The sequence below is a fragment of the Panicum hallii genome, chromosome 3, assembly GCF_002211085.1.
Source record: "Panicum hallii strain FIL2 chromosome 3, PHallii_v3.1, whole genome shotgun sequence".
Lineage (NCBI taxonomy): Eukaryota > Viridiplantae > Streptophyta > Magnoliopsida > Poales > Poaceae > Panicum > Panicum hallii.
The window spans coordinates 1032700-1060199 of NC_038044.1; the positions used below are offsets into that span (position 1 = coordinate 1032700).

Sequence of the window (27500 nt, forward strand, 5' to 3'; positions counted from 1 at the left end):
TATGCCAATAGTCCTACTGTTACTGTCCATCATCTGTTTGCTTACTGGAGCTACGTATGTAGTAGCCTAATCAAACGGTAGCTCAGGTCATCGATCTGTCATCTTCCAAAATCATATCGCTGTAATACCAGCAGAGAGAGCGTGGATCTGTGTGTCTGTCATGACGTCAGGACGAATTCTTTGCTCAACATGTACAGGTGCTCTCCTCTGGTAGGCATCCTGGTGAAGTGAAGTGAGAGAGAGCGGCATTTAGCGCGCTATAGCGGGATTTAGCGGAATTTTGAATTGTTTTCGTTAAATCCTATAGCCCGCTATTTAGAACCTCGGTGATGCGAGGAGTGGCCACCGATCCACATGCCCAAACGACTTCGCTTGGGTCTGGCCCACGATCATGCCCAGGCCTGCGAGGAAAGGCCGACGATCTCTCCTTCCACATGACGACGAGAGAGAAGCGGGCCTTCGATGTCAAGCCCACTCAAGTTGTCCATCACCGATGTCACCGCACTCCCGGTGGGCGACGGCCCAAGAAAATATATTTTTTCCAGTTCCGCAAAAGCAAATATTTCCATTTTACTCCTTGACCGATTAGGACACTTGCTTTCACAAAAAATCACTACTATATAGTACAATTTCTCATGCAATCTACCGAATCCAAAATTATGAGAGCAACCTAATTAATAACTATCCTAACAAACTTAAACCTTCCTTGAAAAACGGGAGGCCCCAAAACCAGATCCTTGCAGTTGCACAATGGCAGCCTACGGTTGACCACCGGCCGCCGAGAATTCCTCAGTCGTGCCGGAGCACTGTTGCTCGGATGGCGCCTGCACTTTCTGACCGATGTCAATGCCAAAGAGACGCACTACTCTAGCAGCTCCGGCCGGCGCGGCCGACGGCGCCTCCTCCGTCTTGATCGGCAGCGCAAGCGAAAGGCCCGTTGGTGGCGGCGCCGCAACTGCAACGTCTTCCACGGCCAGCGGCGCGAGCCCCCTCTTCCTGTTCTTCTTCCTGGCCGGCACGATCGGCGGGCCGGTGTAGTGCACCCTCATGTGGCCGCCGAGCGCGACCCCCGTGGCGAACACCTTGTGGCACTTGCGGCACTGGTGGTGCGGCGGCGCCTCCGCCCTGCGCGCGCGCCGGAGCGCCGCGAGGAACGCGCCGCCGTCCTGGATGGGCATCATCATCCCGGCGGCCGCGGCGGCGGCGGCCGCGGCCTTGGCCTCCCTCTGACTGCTCTTGTGCTTGGCGACGTGGCCGCCGAGGGCCTGGTGCGACGTGTACGCCTTGCCGCAGAACTTGCAGGTGTACTCCCGCTGAGGACGATCAGCAGCGCCCCGGGGGACGACGACGGTTCGGGGTGGTTGCTGCTGCTGCTGTTGCGCTGCCGGCGGCTGGTGGTGGACTAGTTGAGGAGCTTGGTCGGCATAAGGCAGAGGCGGCGCAGGCTGGTGCTGGTGGGCGGCGGCGGCGCGGATGCTGCTGCTGTACTCTCCGGAGACGTTGGAGTGGCTCGATTGGGCATCCAGAGGCGGCGCGGTCGCCTCCGAGAAAAGCTGAAGCTTGCCCCCTGTCCAGCCTCGCCTGCCGGTGGCGGCCCAGCCCCCATCGAGCGGCACCGCGACGCGCTTGGGCTCGGCCCTGAAGACGGACGCGGGGCTGGGGTTGCCGCCGCGGTCGTCGCTGTTGGTCCCGTCCGACTCGCAGGAGGGCGTGGGGGACGGCAGCGCGTCGCCCCGGCCCAGAGCCAGGAGCTCTTCCAGGCTGAGGCGGCGGCGGTAGTGGCCGACGTGCGTCGGGTTGGCGTCGTCGTTGTCGGTGTCGGAGGATTGTTGGTAGGCGGTGGGGACGAACTGACCCTCCTCTAGGTCATCATCGTCATCGGCCAGGCGGCGGCGGGGACGGAGAGAAGAGGAGGAGTCCATGGGCGGGCGCAGTGGGATCGATTGCGAGTAGGGGTTGGAGTGGTGGACTCGACTTGCAGCTAGCTAGGGTTTAGTTGGAGAGGATCGGAAGAAGCGGCGGCACTGCGCTGGCTTATATGGCGGCGGCAAGGCAGGCAGAGTAGGGTTGGGTTGCGTCGGGGAGGAGAGGAGATTGCGCGGCAAGGCAAGCAGGTCGAGTGGGGCGCGGACTCCGACCTCCTCGTTCCCACCCAGAAATATGCACCGACTGGAGCAGTGGATTCCATCACTGGAGATCGGATCACCATCCAGGGCCGAAGCCAGATCAAAATAGCACCGGGGTTCTGAAGCCCCTTCGTCAGTCCACCAGGCCGGCGCGAGGAGGGAGGAGGAAGGCCCCCGCTACCGTCCTGCAACATGGGCTGAGCTGGGCCCATTTCCTCGCTTCTCCCCAGCAGCACAACCCTGCCCAGGGCCGTCGATGTCATGTCACCGATGATGACGCACGCCGCCGGCCGAGGGAGTTGAGTATTGCCCGCCGGGCGGCAGCGGCGGGGAGCCTGGGGCGCTGGGCGATGACGGCGGAGGAGATCAGCGGGGTGCGGCGGTGGCTCGTCGACATCGCCCGCTGGCGCCCCTCCCCCGCCCAGTTCGATGCTGCAGCAGCGTTCCTGCCGCCGCACGAGCGCCCCGCCATCGCCAGGTACTTCTTCAACCAACAGCTGCTGACCCCATATGCAGATATGCTGCTGTCCCCGTGTCTAATCCCCACCTCCCTCAACCTGATCCATGCCCCAGCAGATGCTTGATTCTTGCCCCTTGGTCACCATTAGTACAAATATTTGAACTAAACAGGATCGGAGGTGGATCACCAATTTACACCCCTAGTCACCACTGCAATCAATCAGAACACGATAGCCGCCAGTTGCTGCTGCTCCTTGTTAACCACTTGCATGCAGGTTTCTGAAAGAAGATGACAGGAAGCGGGCGCTCGCTCGTGCGCCACGTTCTCCGCATTCCGTTTCGCCAGATCAACATATGCCGCACACCTGAGGGGAAACCGTACCTGGTACCTGTGCACACTCTATCCACTTTTCATTCTAACAATCATCATCATTTAAGTTCAGCAACACCCAACAAGCATCATACCTTTCTGACTGATGTTTGCTCTGTTGCATTCTACCACTGATCGCTCCAGGATTGATTTATCTTGCTACAGAGCAATTGTTCAACCTTCCCAAACTTCAACTTCAACACCTCGCATCAGGGGGACTACGTCGGCATAGCGTCTGAGCTGCTTTGCCTTGTTGGCCTGGACATTGTATCCGTCTCCAAGCCCCAGGGAGAAACCACCACCGAGTTCATCAGCAACTTCTCTTCATACCTCACTGACCATGAGTGGGACTGCATTGTTCGCGCTGGCACTCCCAGTGAAGTGCTGACAGAGTTCTACAGGTACAGCATTTTGTTTCTTTTGGAATTTCTTGATAGACGACCTATAAATTCAGAATCAGCATTTCGGTGGCAGTATGTTGCATCATGTGTGTTGGGAGTTTATACTTCTATTCTATTGGTGGATCCTGGAAATCATCTATGCACTGTCTATAATGATGAAGTAGCCTGCTAAGTCCAAAATTTATTTATAACCTCCTGGAAAATTCCTGATATCGCGAATAAACTTTCAAATCAGTTCATCTGCATGTGGCTTGAAATTTACATTTAGCATAACAAATCTGCGGTTTTGCCAATAAAGTGGACTTCTCACACAGCTCCTCTTGCGGCTAGATGAACAACATCAGAAAAGCTGAAGGAAATTTTCTCTCTCTTTAAAACAGAGTAGGTCTCTGTTTACAAAAATGTGTGCCCTTTACCTTCAGTTTTAGTGCTAAGCATGATACAGTTCCTGTTTTTGCTTGAGATTATGAAGTTATTAAGTCGAAATCATGTCAGCGTACTCTTAAAAAATCATGCCGATGTTAATGATGATGTGCATTGTTACTTCAAATTCAGTATGTAAATTACTCTGTTCTTTAATAGGCACTGGTGTCTCAAAGAAGCTTTTGTTAAAGCAATCGGTGCTGGCATTGGATTTGAGTTGCGTAGACTGGAATTCCACCATGAACACTGGACTAATATTTCTATTCATGTTGATGGAGAATTGTCTAAGAAATGGAGATTCTGGATTTTCAAGCTTGATGAAATGCATTTGGTATGTATGGCTTGTTAGTAACATCTATTTCACATACACAGGAATCTTGTTCTACTGTTGTAGCGGTATATTTGAAGCATAGAGAATGGATACGGTCCATCCAGTTCTGTTCTTATGGCTGCTTATATACTAACCCTCAACTAATGGAAATTGCAGGCATCTATAGCCAAAGGGCATCCAGAGGATGCTGTAAGCAGCTACAAGAAAACACTGTCCAATGCAAACGTTGTGGAGGAACAATTACATTCTACACTGGGAAGTCCAGTAGAAGCTTTCACTTTCTGGACAGTGGAACAGCTTACACAATCACTGGAGTACCATCCAGCGTAACTGGTATCAGGCATTCTTGAAATCACATGTAGAATTGCTTGAGTCCTGGTTCTGATGTTTGCAAATACTCGAAGTTGTTGTGTTGCTGGCACCTGCAGTTTGGAAAAAGTGCAGCTATCAGTTTTGCCAGAAACAGCAAGCAGTCTATATCTGTCACGAGACACCTACACAGGGGACGGAAGGATAACTACCTCTCCTCCTTCCCGCCATTCCCTCCCTACCCTCCAAACTGCAAAACAATTTCTCGTTCTGAATTGCAAAATTTTCACAAGCCCGTCTCCAAACTAAGCAAAAAAATTCCTGTGTCTCGCTCTCCATCTCTCGTACGTCGTCCAAGTCCGTTCATGTCTGTGGCTGCCTGCCCTCCGCCGGAGCAGGCAGCACGCGTTCCCCGCAGCCATGGGCCAGTGCTGCGCCAAGGGCGCCGGGAAGGGCGCCGACGACGCCGACGCGGACGGCCCGGCGGCGGCACCGAAGGCGGAGGACCATGGCGGGCAGCGGGCGTCGTCGGCGGCGCCTGGTACGAAACCGTCGTCGCCCTCCGGCGGCAGGGCGAGCACGAGCAAGCCGGCGGCGCCGATGGGCGGGGTGCTGGGACGGCCGATGGAGGACGTGCGCACGACGTACTCGATGGGCAAGGAGCTCGGGCGCGGGCAGTTCGGCGTGACGCACCTGTGCACGCACCGTGGGACGGGGGAGAAGCTGGCGTGCAAGACCATCGCCAAGCGGAAGCTGGTGGCCAAGGAGGACATCGACGACGTGCGCCGCGAGGTCCAGATCATGCACCACCTCTGCGGCCAGCCCAACATCGTCGGCCTCATGGGCGCCTACGAGGACAAGCACAACGTCCACCTCGTCATGGAGCTCTGCGCCGGCGGCGAGCTCTTCGACCGGATCATCGCCAAGGGCCAGTACACGGAGCGCGCCGCCGCCGAGCTGCTGCGCACCATCGTGCAGATCGTGCACAGCTGCCACTCCATGGGGGTCATGCACCGGGACATCAAGCCGGAGAACTTCCTGCTGCTCAGCAAGGACGAGGACGCGCCGCTCAAGGCCACCGACTTCGGGCTCTCCGTCTTCTTCAAGGAAGGCGAGGTGCTCCGGGACATCGTCGGAAGCGCCTACTACATCGCGCCGGAGGTGCTCAAGAGGAGGTACGGGCCGGAGGCCGACATCTGGAGCGTCGGCGTCATGCTCTACATCTTCCTCGCCGGCGTGCCTCCCTTCTGGGCAGAGAATGAGAACGGGATCTTCACCGCCATCCTGCGTGGCCAGCTTGACCTCGCCAGCGAGCCATGGCCGCATATCTCACCGGGAGCCAAGGATCTTGTCAGGAAGATGCTCAACATCAACCCCAAGGACAGGCTCACGGCGTTCCAGGTCCTCAGTAAGTATCTCCATAGATGTTGCTCTCACCATGTTGTTCTTCGCTAGCAATTATGTGACATGGACACAACAAATTGGCGTGAATTTCAACTTGCAGATCACCCATGGATCAAAGAGGATGGAGATGCACCTGACACGCCACTTGACAATGTTGTTCTCAACAGGCTCAAGCAGTTCAGGGCCATGAACCAGTTCAAGAAAGCGGCATTGAGGGTACGTATCTGAAAAGTACACCACATACCAATCTGCTGCTTACAAGACATGTTTTCATTTTGCCCTCAACCAAATGAACGTAGATCATAGCTGGGTGCCTATCTGAAGAGGAGATCACCGGCCTGAAGGAGATGTTCAAGAACATCGACAAAGATAACAGTGGGACCATCACGCTTGATGAGCTCAAAAATGGGCTGGCGAAGCATGGAACCAAGCTGTCAGACGGTGAAATTCAGCAACTGATGGAAGCAGTAAGTTTTCATGGTTCCAGAGTCAGAAGGTGATATGAAAAATATCTCTTTTGAAACCTTTTATATAATTCCAGGCTGATGCTGATGGCAATGGGTTAATTGACTATGACGAGTTCGTCACCGCAACAGTGCACATGAACAAACTGGATAGAGAGGAGCATCTTTACACAGCATTCCAGTATTTCGACAAGGACAACAGCGGGTAAGTTGGACGTTAAAGCAACACAGCTGAGATACCTGAATTCTGGACTGCAGAATCACATTCGCTTCTTTTATCTCACAGGTACATTACAAGAGAGGAGCTTGAGCACGCCTTGAAGGAGCAAGGGTTGTATGATGCCGATAAAATCAAAGAGGTCATTTCAGATGCCGACTCTGACAATGTAAGGAACAAATACTATGAAAATTTAATGGTTCCTCGTATTGATTACATATGTTTTTATTCCCTTAAATCAAGAGATTAAAATTTACTTTTGCACATGTAGGATGGAAGGATAGATTATTCAGAGTTTGTGGCGATGATGAGGAAAGGGACAGCTGGTGCTGATCCACTGAACAACAAGAAGAGGCGAGACGTAGTCCTATAGTGAAGCAGCAAGTGTGTAATGTGTATAGCAGCTCAAACAAGCAAATTTGCACAAGTGTATACAAATGCAATGGAGTTACTTTTTCGATTCAGTTCATCCATGGCTGTGTGCATTCTGCTATTGAGCGTGCATGCATACTTTCAGCTCCAGAAGTCCTAAACCAAACATAAATTTTGATATAGTGCAGCTAGATGCAGAAGAATACGATGGTAGATTCAGAAAGTGCGTATTTAAGAAAGACTACTCATGCCATCTATTCTTCTCATTCATCCTTGCAAAAAAAAAAAGAACAGATGATACATTTGAGGGAGCATCATGGAAAAAAAAAACAGATCCCATATCATCACAAGAACAAGATATAATAGGTGAATCTTTCCTTTTGTAAACGAAACGGCTGTTGAAATGAACAATTCCCTAGATTGTACAAGAAGCAGTTTGGTACTTGAGACAGCCACTGATGAGGAGAATGTTTGATATGCTGTCAAGGAAGAAGTTCTAGTTCAATTATTTCATAGAAAGTTGTTTCTCGCGTTGCATGTGACAGAATGAGTAAAAATGTGAAAAGCTTTTTCTTACCTAGGAGAACTCAATTAGTAGTTTTTAGAGAACCCCTCAGTTGCACAGCTTCACGTTCCCTCCGGCGGCGTTCTCTCTGTAAAGTAGGACCTGAAGTTAAATGATATCAATGTTTGGGTTTTTGTATAAATCGTATCATAACAAGCATATGGAATCAAGAAAAGAATGCACAGATGACCATAGATGTCCACAAAATGGCATTGTTAAGATACACAATTGTGAGGGAACTCCTGACGCATGATCGTTGAAAGCTACTCCTGAAGCATGACCAAAGATGAAGCTACAATTTCGCAACAACATGCAAACTACAGGTCCTGTCATATGTTTCATGCCAGCCAGGCATTTCCACAAACAGTTCGTGCACACATATGGAACGGGAAACATAACACCGAGAACGCAAATTCAATTGAAACAACACACATAATGTTAGCTTGCAATTAAGAGCCGCAAGGTAATGTAATCCGATCAAATAAATCCCAGTCCCCCTGGCCACACAGGCATTTCCGCAAACAGCTGACGCGCCATGCGCACGCCTGCAGACAACAGCGATCCGACCGCAGGCAATTAACGCCACGGCACCAGGCATGAGGCGAGTACCGTACCCTTCGTTCCCAGTAGGGGTGGAAGCAGACGAAGTCGTAGACGGGGGAGATGGTGCTGACGAGCACGAGGTTGACGCCCATGAACACCAGCAGCCCCGTCATCGGCCGCGCCCGGTGCGGCATCTCGCTACCTCTTTCCCCTCGCCGCCGCCTGACCTTCCTCGGCCGAGACCAGACGAGGGACGACTGGTCGACGAGCGGTGAGCAGCCCAAGGACCTACACGATGGGGAAGGGCGGCCGAGCCGGACGCTCGGTGAGGTCAGGGAGAGCAACGGCCGGCGGCGGGCGCGGCCTGTCTGGGCACTGCGCCCAGCGAAGAGAGAAGAGGGGGTGGTTACGATCAATCTCTGCCGCACACCTCTGATCCGACGGCTAAGGGTTAAGGACCAGGTTGACAAATTTTGCATCTAAGCCCTTCGTTACGTTTGGGACGGATGATACTTGTGTTTCCTTCCGGCCGAGATAGAATCAAAGAATTTCCTTTTATTGAAGACCAGACTCAAATGGGAGGCAGTAACAGACGACGTGATCATGGCTCATAAGTGATACCCCCTGACATAATTTCTTTTCACTGGTTAATAACCAGCAGGCACATAAAAGGCCAAGAATATGGAAGAGGCGAAACGCAAAACTTCCTATCCCCATGCTATCTTATGGTACAAGAAGGCAATCCCTGTTATCCTCTATGTGGACTCTTCCAACTCTTCGCCGAATCGATCCAGCCTTGACACCTCTGCATCGTAATCACGGATCAGAGTATGGTTAACGGAGCCATCATCTTCGCTAGCATGGATTTGCCGCCCACCAAACCTGCAAGGTAAGAAAAAGAGAACAGAAGCCATCAGAACAGATCAATCCAGGATTCCTTTATATATAATCATCTAGTCTTCCGCAAGCAAACACGGACAATTACAAGAGTTACTCGTATTTTTATTCTAATGGCAAAACTTTTCAGACTAAAATCAATGCGAAATGGTGGTGAAATTTTCCACAGCATTTCAGACGAAAAGCAATGAATAAATACATAATAAAGGCTTGTGAGTGAAACAAACGCCAGGAGGCCAAATTTCCATTTCAGCACTCCACTAACATCACCAGATCAGAAACAAAGGGGAGACAATTGTTTGTGTTGACTTACCATCTGCCATTCATCTTCTCTATGCATTTGGAGCCATCTTTCCGGTCTTTGAATTTCACCAATATGACACCCTGTGGATGATTTTCACAAACCTGCATGCAGAAACATGTCAATTTTAACAACAGTGGTTTGGTGGAAAACGGAGAAAGATGTAATACCAACAATTCAGTGAGTTTGCTTCGCCAACCTAGCTTCCTTTTGGATGATTCTTATTTGTATAAAATATGCATCTTGCTATTATATTGAAACGGTGAAAATTTTGCATTGCAAAAAGAATTGGTAATATCTGTTTTGCAGTTAAGTTCAAAAAAGCTACATATCTAGGGTAGGTGTACCTTGACATTATCCACTGGACCAAACTTGGCACATTCCTCTTTAACATCTTCCTCAAGCTCACAAAGAAGCTCTTCATCAGCCTGCAAGTTCAGGATATTCTTTGGTTAATCCAAAACGAAAGTTGCTACGAAGCATGAACCTCACAAGAGCAACATGAAATGACCAAATGTGCAAGCAACTACAAGTAAGCCCAATCCCAAATCAAAAGTACACAAATTGTGGGAGGCTCAGCTACTTACTCTCAACTCAGCCGGAGTGAACATGTGCCGCAAAATAATGGTAGTAGGAATCGTGATCTTCTTATCATCATGCCCACCTAGTTAGAGAAAATTAATAAGAAAAAAATTAGGTTATATCCCAAGTTTGAATCAGCTATAATTAAAATAACTACCAAAACCCAACGATCAAACTTACCCCATCCAAGCATTTTGTCTTCAACCTTCTTGGTTCTCCTTTTCTTTTGTTTATCAGTTTTCTTTGCAATGAAAACATCACCTGAAACAAATGGGACCGCATCATTAATAAGTTTTGTTGGTACACAGAGTATTTAGTTTTGATATAACCATGAGTACCTTTCTGCTCAAATTTGGCCGGACTTACAGACATCAGAGTCTTACCACCAGGTCGGAATGATGTCCCATCCAACAACTGAACTGCTAAAGCTACAGATGGCTCCTGAACCGTGGAAATGGAAAGGTATGTAAAAATAAATGCATAGCGATTCCAAATAATCTGAGCAGTTCAACAACAAGATACCTTGAGATATGTCACCAAGGCATCACCCTTTTTCCTGCCGGTTTCCTTATCAGTATAGACCTTCACTCGAGGCTTTTTAGTCTCCGGATCCTGTAGTGTCAATTATCAAAATTTACACATGTTCAGTGCTTTAAAGTTCAGGAAAGAAATACAAATGCCACATCACAGCCACACTATACTTCCAAAACATATTATTAAAAAACGAAACAACAATAACTATTTGAAACAAAGTAAATGTCAAATAAATATTGTAGCATTTTTTCAGTTTATTTAAGGCAGCCACAGCATTTCACAGATTAATATCATATCATCTAATATAACCTATGTGCACTGTGCCAATATATAGTAACATAATGCATGCTGCAGGTTTAGACAGCTGAAATTTGCTAAGTGCTCAATTTGACCATAAATATATAAATCGCTGAGTTGAGCAGTTTGAAAAAATGAACAGCCTTGACATGTATAAGGTCCCAAAACTCTCAAAGTCAAACTACAAAGTTCCTTTGCCAGTACACCAATTAGTTACATTCTCAGATGGCAACTTATATGCTAGTCCAAGTACTGATAAAACCAAGTCCTTTCACAAGTGAGAAAAAACAAAACATCATCAAGAGTGAATAACACAGATCTATCAGTTTTTGTCTCTGGAACATAGCAGATTAAAAGCATACCTCCTTTATTATTCCACACTTGGAAAATACCTCCACAATCTGCAAAAGAGATTCAGCATCAGAAGTTCAGAACAGGTATTTTTAGAATAACCAGCTGATTAAGAATGCGTTAAATGGTCATCAAAATGATCTCCCTAAGAGAAATGAAATGTGGCTACACAATTAGCTGGTGCAAGTAATTTACCTCCTCCACCGTGACGTCATCAGGCAATCCATTCACATAGACATGTGTATTGACTTTGAGATCAAACCAACTGTCCGGAGGTTTGTTAGCTTCCTACCACAGAAGCCCAACAGGTTAGTAGAAAACTAGAAGTAAACTTATCAAACTTACCAGGAACCCCCAGAATGATTTGGAAACTATACCTTTTTTTCAGCTGGCTTCTCAGAAGATTTTCGCTTCTTCTCCCCTCTCTTTTCTGCTTTGTCTGATTCTTTGTTTTTGTTTTCAGCCAGGGTGTTGATTTCTTCTAAAGCAGAAGGACCAGGGATATCTGGTGCTTGAAATACTTCTTCCTCAAGTGCAAAAGTCATCTCTTCCAGAGCATAATCATCCTTTTTACCTGATGCATCATTCTACAAAGGCATAAGAAAATTCAGAATAATTGAAAAATGGCAAATGGGAATATTAAACAAGATGAATGGGAGGTTTTTACACTCAAAGGATTATTGGCAACATAAACCGATAGGAGGAACTAATGATACTTATTGAACTAATAATTAAACCATAATTTATACCAGTATTTGCTTGAAGAAAACAAAGTTTTTTAGTCCTTGAAATAGAACTTAAAGACAACTTGAAAACTAAATAACAAACTTCTGCCTTCAGCAAACCAGCAAAGTAAGAAGGAACATGGTGAGGGGAAAGAAACTGATGAGAAAGTTAGCTGTCCAAAGAAACTTTGATTCATATGGAGAAATGAGTTTCCCAACTTCCCCTAAAGTTGCTAATGTGAAATATAAGATTTATCTTTTAATGAACCTGGCTTCTGTCCTGAAGGACCAGGCCTGTTGTTTCAGAAACATAAATTGAAATCTTGCACCAGCTAGCTAATGAAACTTATAAACAATGATCAATCAAAAGTAAAAAAAATAACATAAGGCGCAAATAAACTAAATCTCTTGAACTTTGAGTCAGAAGACAAAAGGCGCAACAAGCATTAATTAACAAGCTAGTAGAATCTTAAAAATGAAACAAATAGCCTCACAAGAATTTTTAAGACTGTTAACCGATGGCTGATTGACTGGTACCTTCCGCTGGTTGGTCCCTAATACTATGTAATTACATATCAATCATACAAATGATATACCAACATGAGTTTTCATTAAATGCTGATCATTAATAAAGAAAGTACAGGACAGATGAATTGCAAAAATTCTTACTTGAGTACAGATGAGCAATACTTACTTGAGGAACCCATGCCCTCAGAGTACGGTCCCATTTGTAAATGGTGCCATCATCATCAGTAAACTCCTCCTCTCCATCCGGTGGGGTTGCTGGCCGCTCATCACCATCTTCAGCACTGCCTTTCAAGGACTCTGCCTCCGCCTCGGCTTCTGTAACCTCTTTCTGAAATTTCTCAAAATCGTCTTCAGCATCCGGAGCAGCTGGACACAAATTCTATGAATGAGAGAAGAGGACCTTACAAAAATCTTCTTTAAAGGTACAGGGCAAGGAAAAAAATTAACCTTGTTCAGGTTGATCCTTTGTTGTGACAGCAGAGTGTAACTCAGGGATGGAAGAGAGTGGCATCCATTCAGTCCTTCCTTCTGCCCAGAGTATTGTGCTCTCGTTGAGATACCCGTTTGCAAAATGTTCTGCAAAAGGAGCATTTTTTGTTACATTTTCAATATTATATGGGGGAATGAGAAGCGAAATTCCTCAAGTTCAAAGGCGTGGAAAGGAAACCTTCTCCGCGAGATTATCAGGAAACGAGAATGAAATAAGCAACAGGCTAGCTTCAGCAACGATGAAGATCACACAAAAGGCAAAACAGTTCCGCCTCGTCGACTAAACCCTAAGCCCGACCTCAGCGAGAAAACTCTATGCTTAAAATGCACTTAATTGCTATGAGAAAGCGGCAAATGCTCACCTCGCAGCTCGGTAAGCGCGTAGGGGCCCACACTCTCCTGGTTCGGGCCGAGCACGTACCAGCCTACCTCGCCGGCGGCGGCCGCCGCGCCGCTGGTCTTCATGGGCATCCAAGCCGGGAGAGAAGGGGAGGAGGAAGCGGGTGGGTATTGGGTGAAGAGAGGCGACGCTAGTTCATTGAAACGGGTGCCGGCGAGCGGCGGGGAAGGAAGGCGGAGGCGGGTGGTCGGAGAGGCGCGCGCGGCGGGAGGGAAGAAAGGGGTCGCGGCGGTCGCCAAGCGGAAGGTAGGAGAACGGCGAAGGCGAAGAGTCGGGAAGAAGCTATCCGGACGGCTGAGATGGCCCCTACACCCGCGATCCAACGGCACTGGGATGGCAGGGCCTCATTTTGCTACCAATTTGCCAGCCCACTACGCTATTCAGTTTCGTTTTTCTTTTTTCAAAAATTTCCAGTGTGCCTTACTAGTTGGACAGGTTTCAAATTTCATACATGTTCAAAAAATAAACGCATGATCATAACAAAGTGCATTCAGAAATGAACCAAGTGAAACCAATTCTGTACCCCCTGGCAAAAAATAGATCTGAACAGCAGACTAATTTATCGCACATCACAAAGTTTGAATCTTGAATACACCGTGCGCCTTGGAAAACAAATGGAAAAGAGTAATTCACGCATTTCAATTCACGGAAACAATATAAATACTAGTGTGCCTTTCTCTCCTCAATTTGTATTCCATCCATTTCCAGCACTACGGATGGCTGACCTCACAGCAAATCTGTTGCATCAGCAAATGTGTCATTCTGTAAGATATTTGCTGCACACAGCCCCCCAAGTCAGCAATGGCAAAACATACAATATGCTGTTGCTTCACTGTGTACATATCGTACATATATTATACACGAAATCTTAAGCCACCAGTACTGTCACACTCCTAATCGCTCAAACTTAATGGTTTGCTCACTGCAGACGATTCCCGGTTTAGATGGTGCTGATATCAACTTTGGTCTTAACAATTTGGAAGGCAGGGGTGACCCAACTGCCGCAGTTGCACTGTATTCCTGACCAGTTGAAGTATCCTAACCTAGGTCCACAGTGGATGCATGATAGCTTCCCCTCCAAAGCACCGTCTTCTACTGCTAGGTGAACAAAGGCACAAGTGAAACAATGCAATTGTTAGTTAAAAAAGAAGAAGCAGAATAAGGCGGGGCGATAACATCAAACGTCAAAATGACCAACCATATGTATATATGAAGGTTTCAGTTCTAAGATGACCTATACATCAAATTATAAAAAAAAATAAAGCATATATAGATTCAGAGGGAACCAACCGTATGTGCAACAGTGCAAGATTTGTATGAATTTTCCTTTGCACAACACAAATAGGTAGTAACATAGTCCTCAAAAAATAGGTAGTAACATCAGCCTACCTGGAGTCATCCATTTCAGAGGCTCGACAAATAAAGACGAGCAATCTTGTTCTTTGTTGCTGTATGGACGACCACTCTTCCTTCGGTTCCAGTCAAAGCAAGATTCACCCTCACCAGGAACATGACTTATAACATTGTCCTCCACAGCAATAATTCTCCTGCATTTCCTGCAGCGGTAAGCTGTTTTATGTTGCTCTGTCTTTGAAAAATCTTGACAAGAGCCAGATTGTGGAGAAAGGCCAGGGTCATCTTCAAACATATAGCTGCCTATTTTCTCCCCAAATTTGTAGGATTGACCTGTAGGAGGAAAACAGGCTAGGTTACAGAATGAAATCGAAAGGCAAATAGGCAATTGTAAGAGTAGTTGTTTAAAGATGGTAAATGTTCTCACACTAGATGTAAAGGAACGATAATGTTAGTGACACTGGAGCAAGCATATCTCTAATTCTATGGACCCTATGCAGTCACAAAATCACGACATAAAAATGCAGAAAGGATACAACTGCTTCAACTCAAACAAGGATTACTAATTACGAGTACTAATAACCAAATTCTATTAGGTGAACCGATAGTATTGTTGAATGCTCAACCTTCTGCCAGATTAGAAATGATCTATCGACAATTTGACTATTTTGAGAGGAAAAAATGATGAAACACATTTTTGTTTATTTCAGGTGCAGCTGCAGATTCTAAGTTTCTAACCATACAGCACTTAAAATGTATACATAAGTACAGGCAGGAATGCATCACAAGACAAATTATCAAGGAAAAAATATTCAAACACTCTGGAAAATGAAACAGAAATCTATTGGCCCCAATCATCTGTTTTCAATCTAGAGATATCAGAGCACAAAAAGAATTTATATCAACAACCAATTGCCCACCATTGAAATTCACAAGGAAGATATTTTGTGATTCAGTGTCAACAAGTTTCCTTCTGAAAGCTTGCATATAACCTATTGGTCTACCTAAACTACTCATGGTAACTAATTGGTGCTATTTTCAGTGAGAGTAGTCAAAGAGAAACCCAACAAATAAAACATAGAGAATATCCCACGAAAAATGGAGAAGGCCTATTTGACTCGAATTTTATGTCAGGACAACCAGCAAGTGCCACTTTAACAAAGATGGATCAAGACTAACCTAATATTTTTAAGCGGAATCTCTTGTACAAAGGACTTGAAGTATCAACTTTGAAGCCCATTTCCTCAAACAATTTCAACTGCACAACAGAGAATGTTCAACTAAGCAACAAACACTCCTGGAGTTCATACACGGCCAACAGATCATGAACAAATCTCACCTGGTCAAGAAAACCATCATTCGGGCATGCCGACTCAGAAATTTCCTTCAAAGATTCTAATGCTTCTGGAAGAAAATAACAAGCAAGGCCACATGAGTAAAATTGAACTAGAGTATATGAAAAGATACATGTTCTCTTTCCAGGAAAAGAGAGTTCAGACCTTCCAGAGATTTCTGCTCTGATCTCATAAGATAAGCAACAATGATGGAAGCACTGCAATAAGTTTGAAAGTAAGTGTGAATGCATATATACAGATGAAAAAGGGAGGTGACAGTATTGAAAGTGGACAGGCTCATGCTAAGAAATTTCCTTTATCAAAAAATTATATGGGTAAGTTAATCCAAATTTGCAATTGTCAACCAGCAGAATGCTGCAAGTGGTTAGTGTCAGACAAGTTCAATTTACATGCGCCGCCGATTGGTCAAGTAAAACTGATATCTTTGGCTCACATTCGTAATTATGTAACAAGGCAGTAACAGTCCGGTTCTTGCTACCACCTGGAGATTCTAGTTTTACAGACAATGAAAACGAAAATGACAACGCTTCAGACTCCTACCTCCTGGAGACCCCGGCGAAGCAATGGACGAGGACGTTCCCGACCTTCCCTCATCGACGAAATCAAGGCAAGGCTCGATGTGGTCGAGCAGGTTCTCCTCCTCCGTGTCCCGCAGCGGCACGGCCATCCGCGACCCGCAGCCCGTCCCCAGCGCGCTCCACCACCCGCATCAGCGTCCCGGGGGGCACCGCAGCTGTAGGTGGCGCGCCCTCCTCGCCAGAAACGACGCGGCGGACCTCCTCCGTCGGGATTGCGAGGCCCGGGCGGCAGTCGGTGATGAAGGAGATAGAGGCAGAGCTGACGACCGAGAGGACGTGGGTAAAGGCCGGGGTGGAGGAGGACTCCGTGAGGGCGGCAATGGCGTCTTTGATGTCGCCGAAGTAGAGCCGCTCGCGAACGAGGTGCGGCATGGCGGCGGCGGCGGAAGAGACGGGTGAGAACCAGTGAATCCGGCGAGTGGAGGACGACCTGGTTTTTTAGAAAAAACCCCTTCCAGTTTTACAAATAACCCTCTAATTTGGATCGCGGTTATAAGGTGCGATCCGAATATTTACATTAAACCCCTTAATATTTACATATAGACCCCTAATTTGGATCGCGACTACGAATCACGATCCGATTAGGGGGTTATTTAAAATGTGTGTTTTTGTAAAAAACACCTCAGTATCAGTCCCGGTTCTTATCCAGCCGGGCGGCGCCCTTCGTCGACGTCGGCGGGGATTGCAAGGCTCCAGCAGCTGTCGCTAATCAGGAAGACGGAGGAGGAGATGATGAAGAGAAGGAATCGGGCGAAGCGCAAGGTGTTCGAGCCTGCGTCGCCAGTGAGAACGGACATTGCAACGTCGATGAATATGCGCCAAAGAGGGGGACTAGGCGCCATGCACGGCGTCCGAGCCTGCGTCGCCGGCGAGGACGGCCATGGCGTCGTTGTTAATAGGCACGAGGTGCTGCTACTGATTCGCGATGCAGCATGGCAGGGATTCCATGTTGCGACTAACAATCGCTGAACTCGGAGATGATATGGTTAATCTGGAGATAGTATTGGTTCAGAAAAAAGATCTAGTGATAGTATCCTACGCATTGCATTACTGATCTTAACCTCGTGATTGAGCATTGGTTTGTTATACTATAAGTGCAGTCTGCAATAGCAAATGTACTATTGTTTTTGTGCCAGTTTTATGACTAGTTTGATTCAGATTCCCACCCCCGTTTCCATTTTCAAATATTTGTGATACGAATCTATTAAGACTAATTAATCCATGATCAGTAGATATTTATTGTAACATTATATGGGCTAATTATGGATTAATTAGGCCTAATAGATTCATCTCGTGAATTAGACTAGAGATTATGCAATTAGTTTTATCATTAATCTACGTTTAATACTTCTAATTAGAAACTAAATATTTGATGTTTGATGTGACAGGGCTGAAGTTTAGCCCTATCGGATCAAAACGAGCCTTAACAAAGATGGTAATTGATCTGATCAATGAAGTCAATAGTGTCTTACAAATCAGATTATTGCAATCACACAATAGACAATACTCTCTGTTCCCCAATGCTAATTCTAGTTATAGTTCTAATGCTTCAATCTGAATTTGTAGTTGTCCACTACGTCACCAAGACAAGTAGACATCAGAGATGCCATTGCAAAACAAGACCGTCAGTTGTCAGTAACATCAAGCTTTTGCACACTTCAGAGGTGAGACTTCAGACTTCAGAGCCCCGAGATGATGGGTACAACAATCAGCATCTCGAGTATCACACTGCAGCAGGGAGATCTTTGTGATCATTGTCAGGATCCATCTTGACCAATCAAGTATTTCAGAAAATATGCAAGGGTGTGTTCGTTTCCGAGTACCTAAAGTTTAGAGGGGTCACATCAAAAAGAATCTTGTCATTTAGAAGTATTAAATAAAGTCTAATTACAAAACTAATTGCAGAACCCTAGTGCTAATTCGCGAGACGAATCTAATGAGGTATATTAATCCATAATTAGCGAATAATTACTGTAGCATCACTGTGGCAAATTATGGATTAATTAGGCTCATTAAATTTGTCTCGCATATTAGCACACAGCTGTGCAAAAAAATTTATAAACAGATTTTATTTAATACTTCTAAATAGTAAGATTCTCTTTGATGTGATGGGTCTAAAGTTTAGAGGGTGGAAAACGAACATGCCCTAAGTAGGAACATGGTATCGCCGGAGTACAGTAATTGGCTAATCTAGATTCCAAAACATTATCATTAAACGTCACAAAGAACTTGGTGCATGATGATGTGAGATTATATATACAACAACAACAACTTAGCCTTTTGTCCCAAGCAAGTTGGGGTAGGCTAGAGATGAAACCTACAGAAAATAAGAATAAGAAACACAAAAAGGGCAAAGTTAAAAGGAAGAGTTAGGGGTTAAATAAAAAGTAACAAAGGTCACGGTTCAGGTACGTTAATTGCTAATCTCCAAGCGCTCCTATCCATAGCTAATTCCTTAGCGATATTTCACTCCTTAAGGTCTCTTTTAACCGTCTTGTCTCAAGTTAGTCTAGGTCTACCTCTACCTCTCTTTACATTATCGCCTCGCTTTAAAACTCCACTATGCACCGGCGCCTCGGGAGGCCTCCGTTGTACATGTCCAAACCATCTCAACCGATGTTGAATCAACTTCTCCTCGATAGGTGCCACCCCGACCCTATCCCGAATCTCTTCGTTCCGGGCTCTGTCCCTTCTTGTATGCCCGCAGAACCAACGCAGCATTCACATCTCTGCTACACTCGGTTGCTGGATATATCGCCTTTTTGTAGGCTAACATTCAGCACCGTATAGCATCGCCGGGTGAATCGCCGTCCTATAGAACTTACCTTTTAGCATGAGATTATATATAATAAAAAAAAGTTAACCAGGAAATATGGCATGAGATTCCTAATTACGAGGCGAAAAACGGCGCCACTAACAAGCACTTAATCTGGGCAACACTGAAGATGATAATAAAAAGGTGAGGAAAGTTAAGAGATGATCTGACCATGTGCTTAGTATGTCAGAGTGAAAACAGCATGTTTTCTTGAGGGAAAGAAAAATCAGTGACCGCAAAATTGGTGACTTTTTCCCTTAGCGCAGCCCTACTCAGAGGAATCAAACCACCATAAAAAAATCAGAAAGAGTGTTCATGCATGCATCCTCGGCTACCATACCATAAATAAGCCTGAAAAATGAATGGCTCTATATTAAAAAAATTTAGAGATCTACAAATCTAGCCTGAACATTGCCATTCCCAAGCCCTGCACCAGCTAAATCATACGGCACAAAAGATAAATCTCAGTCCCCCACCTAAATCATATAGCACACAAGTTAAATTAACAAATGTGAATCATGACTGACTGAAGATGATACTGTTAATTGATCTGTGATTGAATGGCATGGAGTAAGTGTGAGGTTCCTCAACAACTTCCACCAAATCAAGATCAGGATGAGCCTCGTGCATGAGTTCTGATGCTTCAATCTGAAAATAGTGGCGATCTATGAAAACAGCCTAGACTAGACATCAGTCATCAGAGATGCTATTGCTATCAGTGGCAGGGTTATCCACTACTGACTACTGAACTAACATCCGAGCAGGGATTGCCCAAACAAAGAAAGGCAGCTCAACAGTCATGGATCCTAAACAAAGCCGTCAGTATCATCAAGCTTTTGCTAATTTCGTCGTTCAGCATCGGTGTATATAGAGCTTGCATTTTACTTTATTGGTCATGTGCGACGGGCATCACGAATGCTGCGAGTTTGTTCCCACAGAATTGATCCTTTCCTTGGCTGCAATACCATGAACAAGCCTGAAAAAATTGAAAGGTAAGAGGTAAGTGCTTGCAGCTATACACGATGCAGCAATAGAAGCATTGAGCAAATGCAGTATCAGATATCTATAATTGAACATGGCCATCCCAAGGCTTGCATCTGACAGGATCGAAATCTAACGGACAATGATCCTGGGCATTTCGATCCCCCACCTTCCTAATGCATCACAGTTCGCATATCAGACAAAGATTATTCAGCGGAAATGCAGAAATGACTGATGAAACATGGCCCTGGGGATTTGAGAAATTATCAATGTGGTCTGGAGGAAGCTGATCAGGAACCCCAACAATTGCGCCTGATCAGGATGAGCCATCACGCTCGCCCGCGGCATCGCGGCCGGCCTCCCCTCGCCTTCGTCCTTGGGGTAGAGCTGGCTGTCGAGTTGGACCCGAGCTTAAACAGGGCCGGGCCGCTCTTCTCTGCGTCGTTCCAGTTCTTGTTCTGGGTCCTGCTGAAACCGTCACGGCCGTACTCATCGTAGGCCTGAGCGGTCGAGCAGGTCCTCCTCCGTGACCCGCAGCGGCACACGGCTGACGGCTGCACTCGGTGAAGAAGGAGATGGAGGCTGAGCTCAACGGAGAGGATGTGGGTGAAGGTGGTGGAGGAGGCTACGACGGCGACGGCGCCGTTGATGTTGCCGAAGAAGAGGCGCGCGCGCACGCGCAGTACGGCATGACGACGGCGGAGAACGAGACGAGACGGTGAGGATCAGAGAAATCCGGCAGGCGAGCGGAGGCGGAAGATCCGGTTTTACAAAATGCCCCCTGATTCGGATCGCGACTATGAATCGCGATCCAAATTGGGGGTATTTTGAAAAAGTCGGAACCGATTATTTATATAACCCCCTCTATATTTTTCAGAATACCTTCTAATTTGGATCGTGATTAATAATCACGATCCTGTTTTTTGCATAAACCTCCCTGGTTCGGGTCCCCTGTCCTTATCTGCTCCGCGGCGGGCTTCCTCGGCGAGTCCCCGCCTCCCCGCGCCCCCGGCGGCTGTTAGCGACGAAGGAGACGGAGGCGGAGACGCGGAAGGGGAGGAGGATGGAGGTGAAATCGGCGCGGACTAGGCTGATGCGGCGCCGACTTCGGCCAGTCGGCCACGGCGTCGAGAAAAGAGGCAACCACGGGGATGACGGCGATGAGGCGAAGCGCTGACACGCGCTGCGGTGTGGCCCATGTCGCCATTTGCTATCGATGAGCTCGCCAAAGATTTGCCGGATGTCCTTTGGACTGCAGTTTTGTGCATAATGTGAGAATCCTCATCTGCCTCCATTTCTTCTCTCTTGCGCGTTGCCATCTGAATCAACCTTTGATTGCCAGAAGCCCAGAAGTACGTGGAATTGTCAGAGCAACATCGGTTGGCCTATTCATTTTGCAATATACGTATGTGGAGGCCAACACACAATCTGCATTTCTCACACAAGATGGTGAATTGATGACACATGTAACCTTGATTCTCTCTGCAGGGCCTGACCTGAATGGTCTTTTTAGGGGCAGTCTGCTGCAGCTCATTGTTATTTGCCATGGGTTAGGAGAAGCACCACCTGCTTAATTCCAAGAAGGTACTCGTTCTCTGGTGCCATACCTAAGCTAATTTCATAGTTCAGCTTCAGTATATAGAGCTTGCATTTTACAGTAATTTGTTATCCTTGCGCCACGGGCGATGGTACCCGTGTGCGGTTGTGTTGTTTTTAGTTCAGTTCATGACTAGTATTTTGCATTTTATGTGATTGCCTTGTCGTATGATTGGTTTTCCCAAGAGCATCATGGCTGCTTCAAGTGCGCATGCCAAAAGCCAGAACTTTAGGCTGACTCCCAAGTCCCGACAGCATCATTCTGCGGCCCCATTTGCTGAAGCCGTCACCTTTTGGTCCACCATTTGTAGCAAAGGTAACCCCGAAGAAAATGCTACTACTAGTTCTAGTGAACTGGACAACTTTCGCTTTTTATTCTTAGAAAAGGTAACACGTTGAATCTTTTCCCCATAAAATATGACGAATGTTCATCAGAAAAGACAAAGAAATTCGTCCACATCATGTTACATTTCAATTTTCAGCAGTGCAAGTCATCTCGGCACCTTAACTGCATCTCCTCAGAAAGCAATGCTATATCATCCAGACAGACAGCACGAGGCAGGTAAGAAAAATGTTGCCAGATTTCTAATCGATCTGATCAAAGAAGTCCACCGATGACAATGTCTCACAGACTAGATTGATTATCATCACAAATACCCTCCTTGCTTTCAAATTCTAATGCTCATCAGAATTCTAATGCTTCAATCTTGAATAATTTCTGTCCATGAAGCCACCTAGACTAGACACCAGAGATGCTATTACTATCAGTGGTGGGATTATCCACTACTGACCTACCATCCTAGCATGGATTACCCAAACAAAAAGGCAGCTCAACAGTCATGGATCCTAAACAAGACGGTCAACAGCATCAAGCTTTTGCAGACTTGTGGGGTAAGAGAGCTCAGAGCCCCAGCAGGATGTAGTAGACCAGGGTGATGGGTAGAGCAATCAGCATTCCGAAGATCACACTGCAGCAAAGAGAGAATTATGAACGATCATTGTCATTATCCATGAATGAACAAGTAGTATGAAATGCAACATGTTAGGAGCAATCATGCTGATTCTGTCCTGGCTTGATGCTTTGCTTATTATTACTTTTTGACTGCACGAGGCACTTCTCAAACATTATCATTAGGAATGATTGGAAACTTGGTGGGTGATAATTTCTGTTTGTCATTCTTTTTTAAATGATGATTTCTGATTATTTTTTAAAAAGGAAAGCAGGAAACATGATCAGAGAATCCTCATGGCAAGACCACAAAAAAGCATCTATATACACAGATTGATCGTTGGCAATTTGAAGCTGGAACTGAGAGAACTGTGGAATGTCAAAAGAGATGATCTTACGCTGTGCTCAATATGTCAGGATGAACATTGTACTCCTTGGCAAACACAAACGGCACGATTCCTTGAGGTAGAGCAGCCTGAAAATTGAGTGGCAATTCAAATTCTGGACCTTTTTTCCCAGTTATGTACAGTATGCTAATTTGACACACAAGATTGCAGTGTACCTGAACAATGGCTATGTGCAGAAGAACTCCGCGCAGCCCAACAGCAATGGAGGCAGCAGCCATGACCGCTGGACCCATGAGGAACCGGACGGCCATCGCAAAGGCAGCGAGTTTGTTCCCACAGGCAATGATCCGTGGCTGCAGTGCCATGAACAAGCCTGAAAGAATAGACAGTTAAGTGCCTACAGCTATTAAGCCATACATGATACAGGAATAGAGTTACAGAAACATAGAGCAATGCAATATCGGATATCCACACACCTAGACTGAACATTGCCATCCCAAGCCCTGCGTCTGACAGGATCGAAATTGACCGGGCGATTATCGCAGGCATTTCAATCCCCCACCTGAACTTACACAGCACACAGCACATAAGACTCAACACAAATCCATAGATGGCTAATGAAACATGACACTGAATTTGAGAAATTGGCATCGATTGGCCGACCTGTATGAGACCAGGGACCATATGACACCAATGAGGCTTGAGTAGGTGTTGGGGTTCCTGATCAGCTTCCTCCAGACCATGATCAGGATGAGCCTCGTCATCACGCTCGCCGGCGGCATGGCGGCCGGCCTCCCCTCGCCGTCGTCCTTGGGGTAGAGCTGCGCGGTCGAGTTGGACCCGAGCTTGGACAGGGTCGGGCCGCCCTTGTCTGCGCCGTTCCCGTTCTTGGTCCTGCTGAAATCGTCACGGCCGTACTCATCGTAGGCCTGGGTTCCTGTGCAGGCAAAACATGGTCAAAAAGGAAATTTTGGTTCAGCAAGCCATCTCACACTCTCCAATTCACAGATGTAAGGCAAAGCATTTAGCATAGTTAAAAGCAGAAGTTGCTAAAGAAATTTTGGTATTTATTCAAGAAAATTCAGTTTCTGAATAATCAATGGTTTGGTCGGATGGTCGACAGCACAACGACAAGAATCGCAAGGAGGCGGCAGCCAACCAGAAGTGTCCTACTAGTCACTGGGGAGAAAAAGAAAAAATGTTACCTTTGGCAAGCGCGTCGCCATGGTCGGCGCCGAAGACATGCACGGCCCCGCCGCCGGCGCGCTCGGAGACCGGCGAGGCGCTGGAGCTCCAGACGAACATGTGCAGGTCCTTCCTCTTGGCCGCCTGCGCGTGCGGCTGCGGCGAGTGGCCGCCAGCGGTGCCCTTCTCCTCGTCTGCTGCTGCTGCTCCCTTGGCGCCGGCGATGTTGAAGAACTCTGCGTGGTTGAAGCTGGAGCCGCGCGGCGTGGGGTTGCGCGACGACTGCAGCGAGTAGATTTCCACCCCGGAGAGGTTGGAGACCCGCGGCTGCTGCATGGACATGGAGTGGGAGTGGGAGTGGGAGCAGGCGGCCTCGGAGCGCGAGCTGGTGGACTTGCGCACGGTGACCCGCACCCGTCCGTCCTCGGCGACCTGTGCGTCGGCCTCGAGGTCGCCCTTTGCAAGCGAGACGACGTCGGAGTCGACGCGGAAGGAGACGATGGAGGCGGCGGCGCCGTCGGGGAACTGGTCCATGACGAGCGCGCGCGCGGCGCGGTACTCGAAGAGGAAGAGCATGAGCGTGTACCAGATGATGCACTGGAGGACGACGACCTGGACCATGAGCGTGCCGGCGGAGTCGGCGCCGTACATGCCCCGGAGCAGCGGGATGCCCATGACGAGCGTGTTGGGGAGCGTGGAGAGGGAGAAGAGCGTGATGCTCCAGTCGAGGTTGAGAACGGAGGACCGGGCGAGGCGGGAGGCGAGGAAGAGGAGCGCGAGGACGATGAGCTTCTGGAGCGTGTCGGCGGCGAGGAAGCGGAGGTTCATCTGGAAGGGGTTGTTGGTGGAGATGAAGTGGAAGGAGAGGAGCGGGACGGCGAAGAGCGCGACGAAGCGGTTGATGCCGGAGCACTGGTCCGGGGTGAAGATGCGCCACCAGCGGACGGAGCCGTAGGCAAGCGTCATGGCGACGTAGAGTGGCACGACGGCCGTGAGGACGTGGTACAGGTCCAGCGCGGTGATCATGGCTGCTGCTGCGTTCGCTCTTTGCTGGGTTCAGCGCTCGAATGCTCTGATGCTGGGACGGAGCTCTTGCGGTGAGCAATTGGGAGGCTTGTGTGGCTGGCTAGGACATGGCCGGAGCGTCGTGGAGAGCTCTTGAGCAATGTGGAAGGGAAGTCAATGGAGGTGGTGTACTGGGATGTCGTCTGGACTCTGGTCTCACTCAAGTCAGACAGGGAGGAGAGAGGGAGGGGGGAGACAGATGAGGCAAGCCGGTCAGAGAGGGGAGGAAATGCAGGGGAAGCATGGCATTGTACAAGAGATTTTTGCAGGCATGCAGCAGTGAGCAACAACGGCTGGCTTGCAGCCTTGCAGGTGCAGAGGTGGTAGGAGGGGCATGGGGGAGGGAGGGGAGCCCGGTAGCGGTAGGTCTGCGCGCGCGGCGGAAAGGCAAGGGAGTAGGGAGAGGGAGGTACGCTTCCGGTTGGCGTAATGGCAGACAAGAAAGGCGGGCATCGGGAGCTGCGTGCGTCTGGTGACGACCATGACGGTGACGGACCGGCCCTGGCCGCCTGGCCGCCTGGCCGTGGAGAGAGGAGAGAGAGGTGCTAGTAGAAATTGTCTCTTGCAGTAGCAGCAGTGGCCTGTCATCATATCATGTGTGTGTGGGATGATAGAATCTCTGTCATAAAGACAGAGATCACTTTAAGCAGATGCAGCCTTGGACTTCTGGCCACGCCTTGCTCGGCCTCCTCCAACAGAACAGTGGACTATGATCAGGGGATCAATCTCTCTTGACAGTTTTAGTTGAACAAAATCTCTCTTGAGAGTCGCGGAGAAACGGTTCTAGCAGCTCACAGTCGCAGAGTTCCATACACTGAACTGATTCTTCTTCAGCTTGCGAGCTGCAGAAGTGCAGAGCAGCGGCGAGGCGAGCTCAGCTCAGTGTTGCGCGTCAGTGCATGTGCCGTACGCGACGGATGGGCGCTGCGTGCTGACCACTGCTCTGTGCAGCAGACTTGGACTTTGGCTGCCCTTCTACTCTTCAGAAGAGGAGAGCCGTTGCTGCTAGCTAGTACAGTACCTTACCTCCACACAGCTGTTGAGCTGATGCACACAGTTGGATCGGAGCTGCTGCCTTGCCTGGCCTTGCCTTGCGTTACCTTGCCTTGGGCGGTGTTTCGCAAAAAAGAAAAAAAACCGTGCCGGATGCACGTATGGAATGGAACTAAAATGCGAGAAATGTACCTTCTCAACGAAAGGTTTCAGGTTTGCTTGTTTTCCCAAGGAAAAGAAAGGCAGCAGCCAGCAGGTGAGGTGAGGTCAGCTCGAGGGGTCTGTGACCTCAGCTCCTGAGCCAGATGTCTTGCCTTTCCTTTGGGAGTCCCGGATCCTTTGTGCCCCAATTTCTCGGGTGTCGCCGTTGCAGCCATCATTTTCAGCACAGTAATAACAGGCGAAGCGACCATGGAAAATCAGACTTTTTTTTGTCGAAGTACCAGACGCAGGCAGCTTGCCTCCTACTAGGCGGCTAGGAGAGCAGAGCTGAGGACACAGACAGTACCAGACGCACTCAACCCAAGCAAATGAATGACCACCACCCTGGACTTCCTTCCTTATCGTCAGCATATCGCGCAACGGTCCGCGCGCGCCGGCATGAAAACAACCGGAAAGAAAAAACAAAATCAAGACGATAACTGAAAATTGGGCTCAGAACAGCAGCTGATGAACAACTTTCAGAATTCTTATCCACAAACGCTTGGGTTCAACTGCTCAGCATCTGGACCATGTCTCTTACAAGTGAAGTCGTCTACCATCTGCTGAAGTTGCCAACCTAATCACCACTGGCCATCTAATGAAACTGAATGGCAAAGTTCAGAGTTACCAACCTTTGTCATTGAGGATTATTTGGCTATAAAAAAAACTGATTTAGAACCTTCGCACTGATTGGAGCTTCTTGTCAAACAGTCTCGACACGTGATACGGGGATAGGAATCGCTCCAAACTCCGGCCCACTCTCGAGTTGACTTGGCTCCCCCCGGTCAGTCTGTCACCATCGCTCCCTCGCCCATTGACTTTGGCCATGTTTGGATGAATGGGAAAGAGAAAAAAAGAAAGTGCAAAACTTTCGCTCTTTTGCACTTTTTTTGCACTTTTGGATCCAAATACCCCAAAGTGCAAAAGGGCGAATGCTACCGTAATTTTGCTAATTATGGATTAATTAGGCTTAATAGATTCGTCTCGTCATTTA

General features: G+C 47.7%; 3 protein-coding genes, 1 long non-coding RNA gene and 2 pseudogenes across 4 annotated transcripts; 2 read left to right on the forward strand and 4 right to left on the reverse strand.

Annotated features, from left to right (window-relative positions):
• The first annotated feature begins 2447 nt into the window (after positions 1 to 2447).
• On the forward strand, positions 2448 to 4711 carry LOC112886001 (annotated as a pseudogene).
• A 102-nt stretch (positions 4712 to 4813) lies between these two features.
• On the forward strand, positions 4814 to 6968 carry LOC112885994 (calcium-dependent protein kinase 25-like). Its single transcript, XM_025951723.1, has 6 exons — positions 4814 to 5827; positions 5924 to 6039; positions 6123 to 6290; positions 6365 to 6492; positions 6574 to 6673; positions 6776 to 6968. The coding sequence occupies exons 1-6, from the start codon at positions 4840 to 4842 to the stop codon at positions 6875 to 6877; spliced, it is 1602 nt and encodes a 533-aa protein (XP_025807508.1). The 5' UTR covers positions 4814 to 4839; the 3' UTR covers positions 6878 to 6968.
• LOC112886003 lies at positions 6567 to 7037 on the reverse strand. The gene is made up of 3 exons (XR_003227316.1): positions 6957 to 7037; positions 6762 to 6871; positions 6567 to 6665 (listed from the first exon to the last, which is right to left on the reverse strand). It is a non-coding gene; the product is annotated as an uncharacterized LOC112886003 (long non-coding RNA).
• A 217-nt stretch (positions 7038 to 7254) lies between these two features.
• On the reverse strand, positions 7255 to 13386 carry LOC112885998 (splicing factor U2AF-associated protein 2-like). The gene is made up of 15 exons (XM_025951729.1): positions 13051 to 13386; positions 12647 to 12775; positions 12366 to 12565; positions 11324 to 11533; positions 11142 to 11234; positions 10958 to 10996; positions 10287 to 10376; positions 10103 to 10205; positions 9945 to 10025; positions 9770 to 9846; positions 9530 to 9610; positions 9195 to 9286; positions 8056 to 8866; positions 7454 to 7543; positions 7255 to 7355 (listed from the first exon to the last, which is right to left on the reverse strand). The coding sequence occupies exons 1-13, from the start codon at positions 13157 to 13159 to the stop codon at positions 8740 to 8742; spliced, it is 1431 nt and encodes a 476-aa protein (XP_025807514.1). The 5' UTR covers positions 13160 to 13386; the 3' UTR covers positions 7255 to 7355; positions 7454 to 7543; positions 8056 to 8739.
• A 274-nt stretch (positions 13387 to 13660) lies between these two features.
• On the reverse strand, positions 13661 to 16793 carry LOC112886777 (annotated as a pseudogene).
• Positions 16794 to 22329: 5536 nt separating this feature from the next.
• Positions 22330 to 25552, reverse strand: LOC112884496 (probable auxin efflux carrier component 1b). Its single transcript, XM_025949902.1, has 6 exons — positions 24268 to 25552; positions 23726 to 23999; positions 23539 to 23624; positions 23278 to 23435; positions 23114 to 23190; positions 22330 to 22734 (listed from the first exon to the last, which is right to left on the reverse strand). Exons 1-6 carry the CDS (start codon positions 25271 to 25273, stop codon positions 22668 to 22670), a joined length of 1668 nt encoding a protein of 555 aa, XP_025805687.1. The 5' UTR covers positions 25274 to 25552; the 3' UTR covers positions 22330 to 22667.
• Positions 25553 to 27500: the final 1948 nt, after the last annotated feature.

Coding starts and splice junctions, on each gene's coding strand:
- LOC112885994 (XM_025951723.1), top strand. CDS start 4,840: ATGGGCCAGTGCTGCGCCAAGGGCGCCGGGAAGGGCGCCGACGACGCC. Junction 6,040..6,122: donor TCAAGAAAGCGGCATTGAGG/GTACGTATCTGA, acceptor AAATGAACGTAG/ATCATAGCTGGGTGCCTATC. Junction 6,493..6,573: donor TTCGACAAGGACAACAGCGG/GTAAGTTGGACG, acceptor TTTATCTCACAG/GTACATTACAAGAGAGGAGC.
- LOC112884496 (XM_025949902.1), bottom strand. CDS start 25,273: ATGATCACCGCGCTGGACCTGTACCACGTCCTCACGGCCGTCGTGCCA. Junction 24,000..24,267: donor TGGCGACGCGCTTGCCAAAG/GTAACATTTTTT, acceptor TTGCCTGCACAG/GAACCCAGGCCTACGATGAG. Junction 23,625..23,725: donor TGGTCCCTGGTCTCATACAG/GTCGGCCAATCG, acceptor GTGTAAGTTCAG/GTGGGGGATTGAAATGCCTG.
- LOC112885998 (XM_025951729.1), bottom strand. CDS start 13,159: ATGCCCATGAAGACCAGCGGCGCGGCGGCCGCCGCCGGCGAGGTAGGC. Junction 10,377..10,957: donor AGTGTGGAATAATAAAGGAG/GTATGCTTTTAA, acceptor TTGACACTACAG/GATCCGGAGACTAAAAAGCC. Junction 9,847..9,944: donor AGACAAAATGCTTGGATGGG/GTAAGTTTGATC, acceptor TTCTCTAACTAG/GTGGGCATGATGATAAGAAG.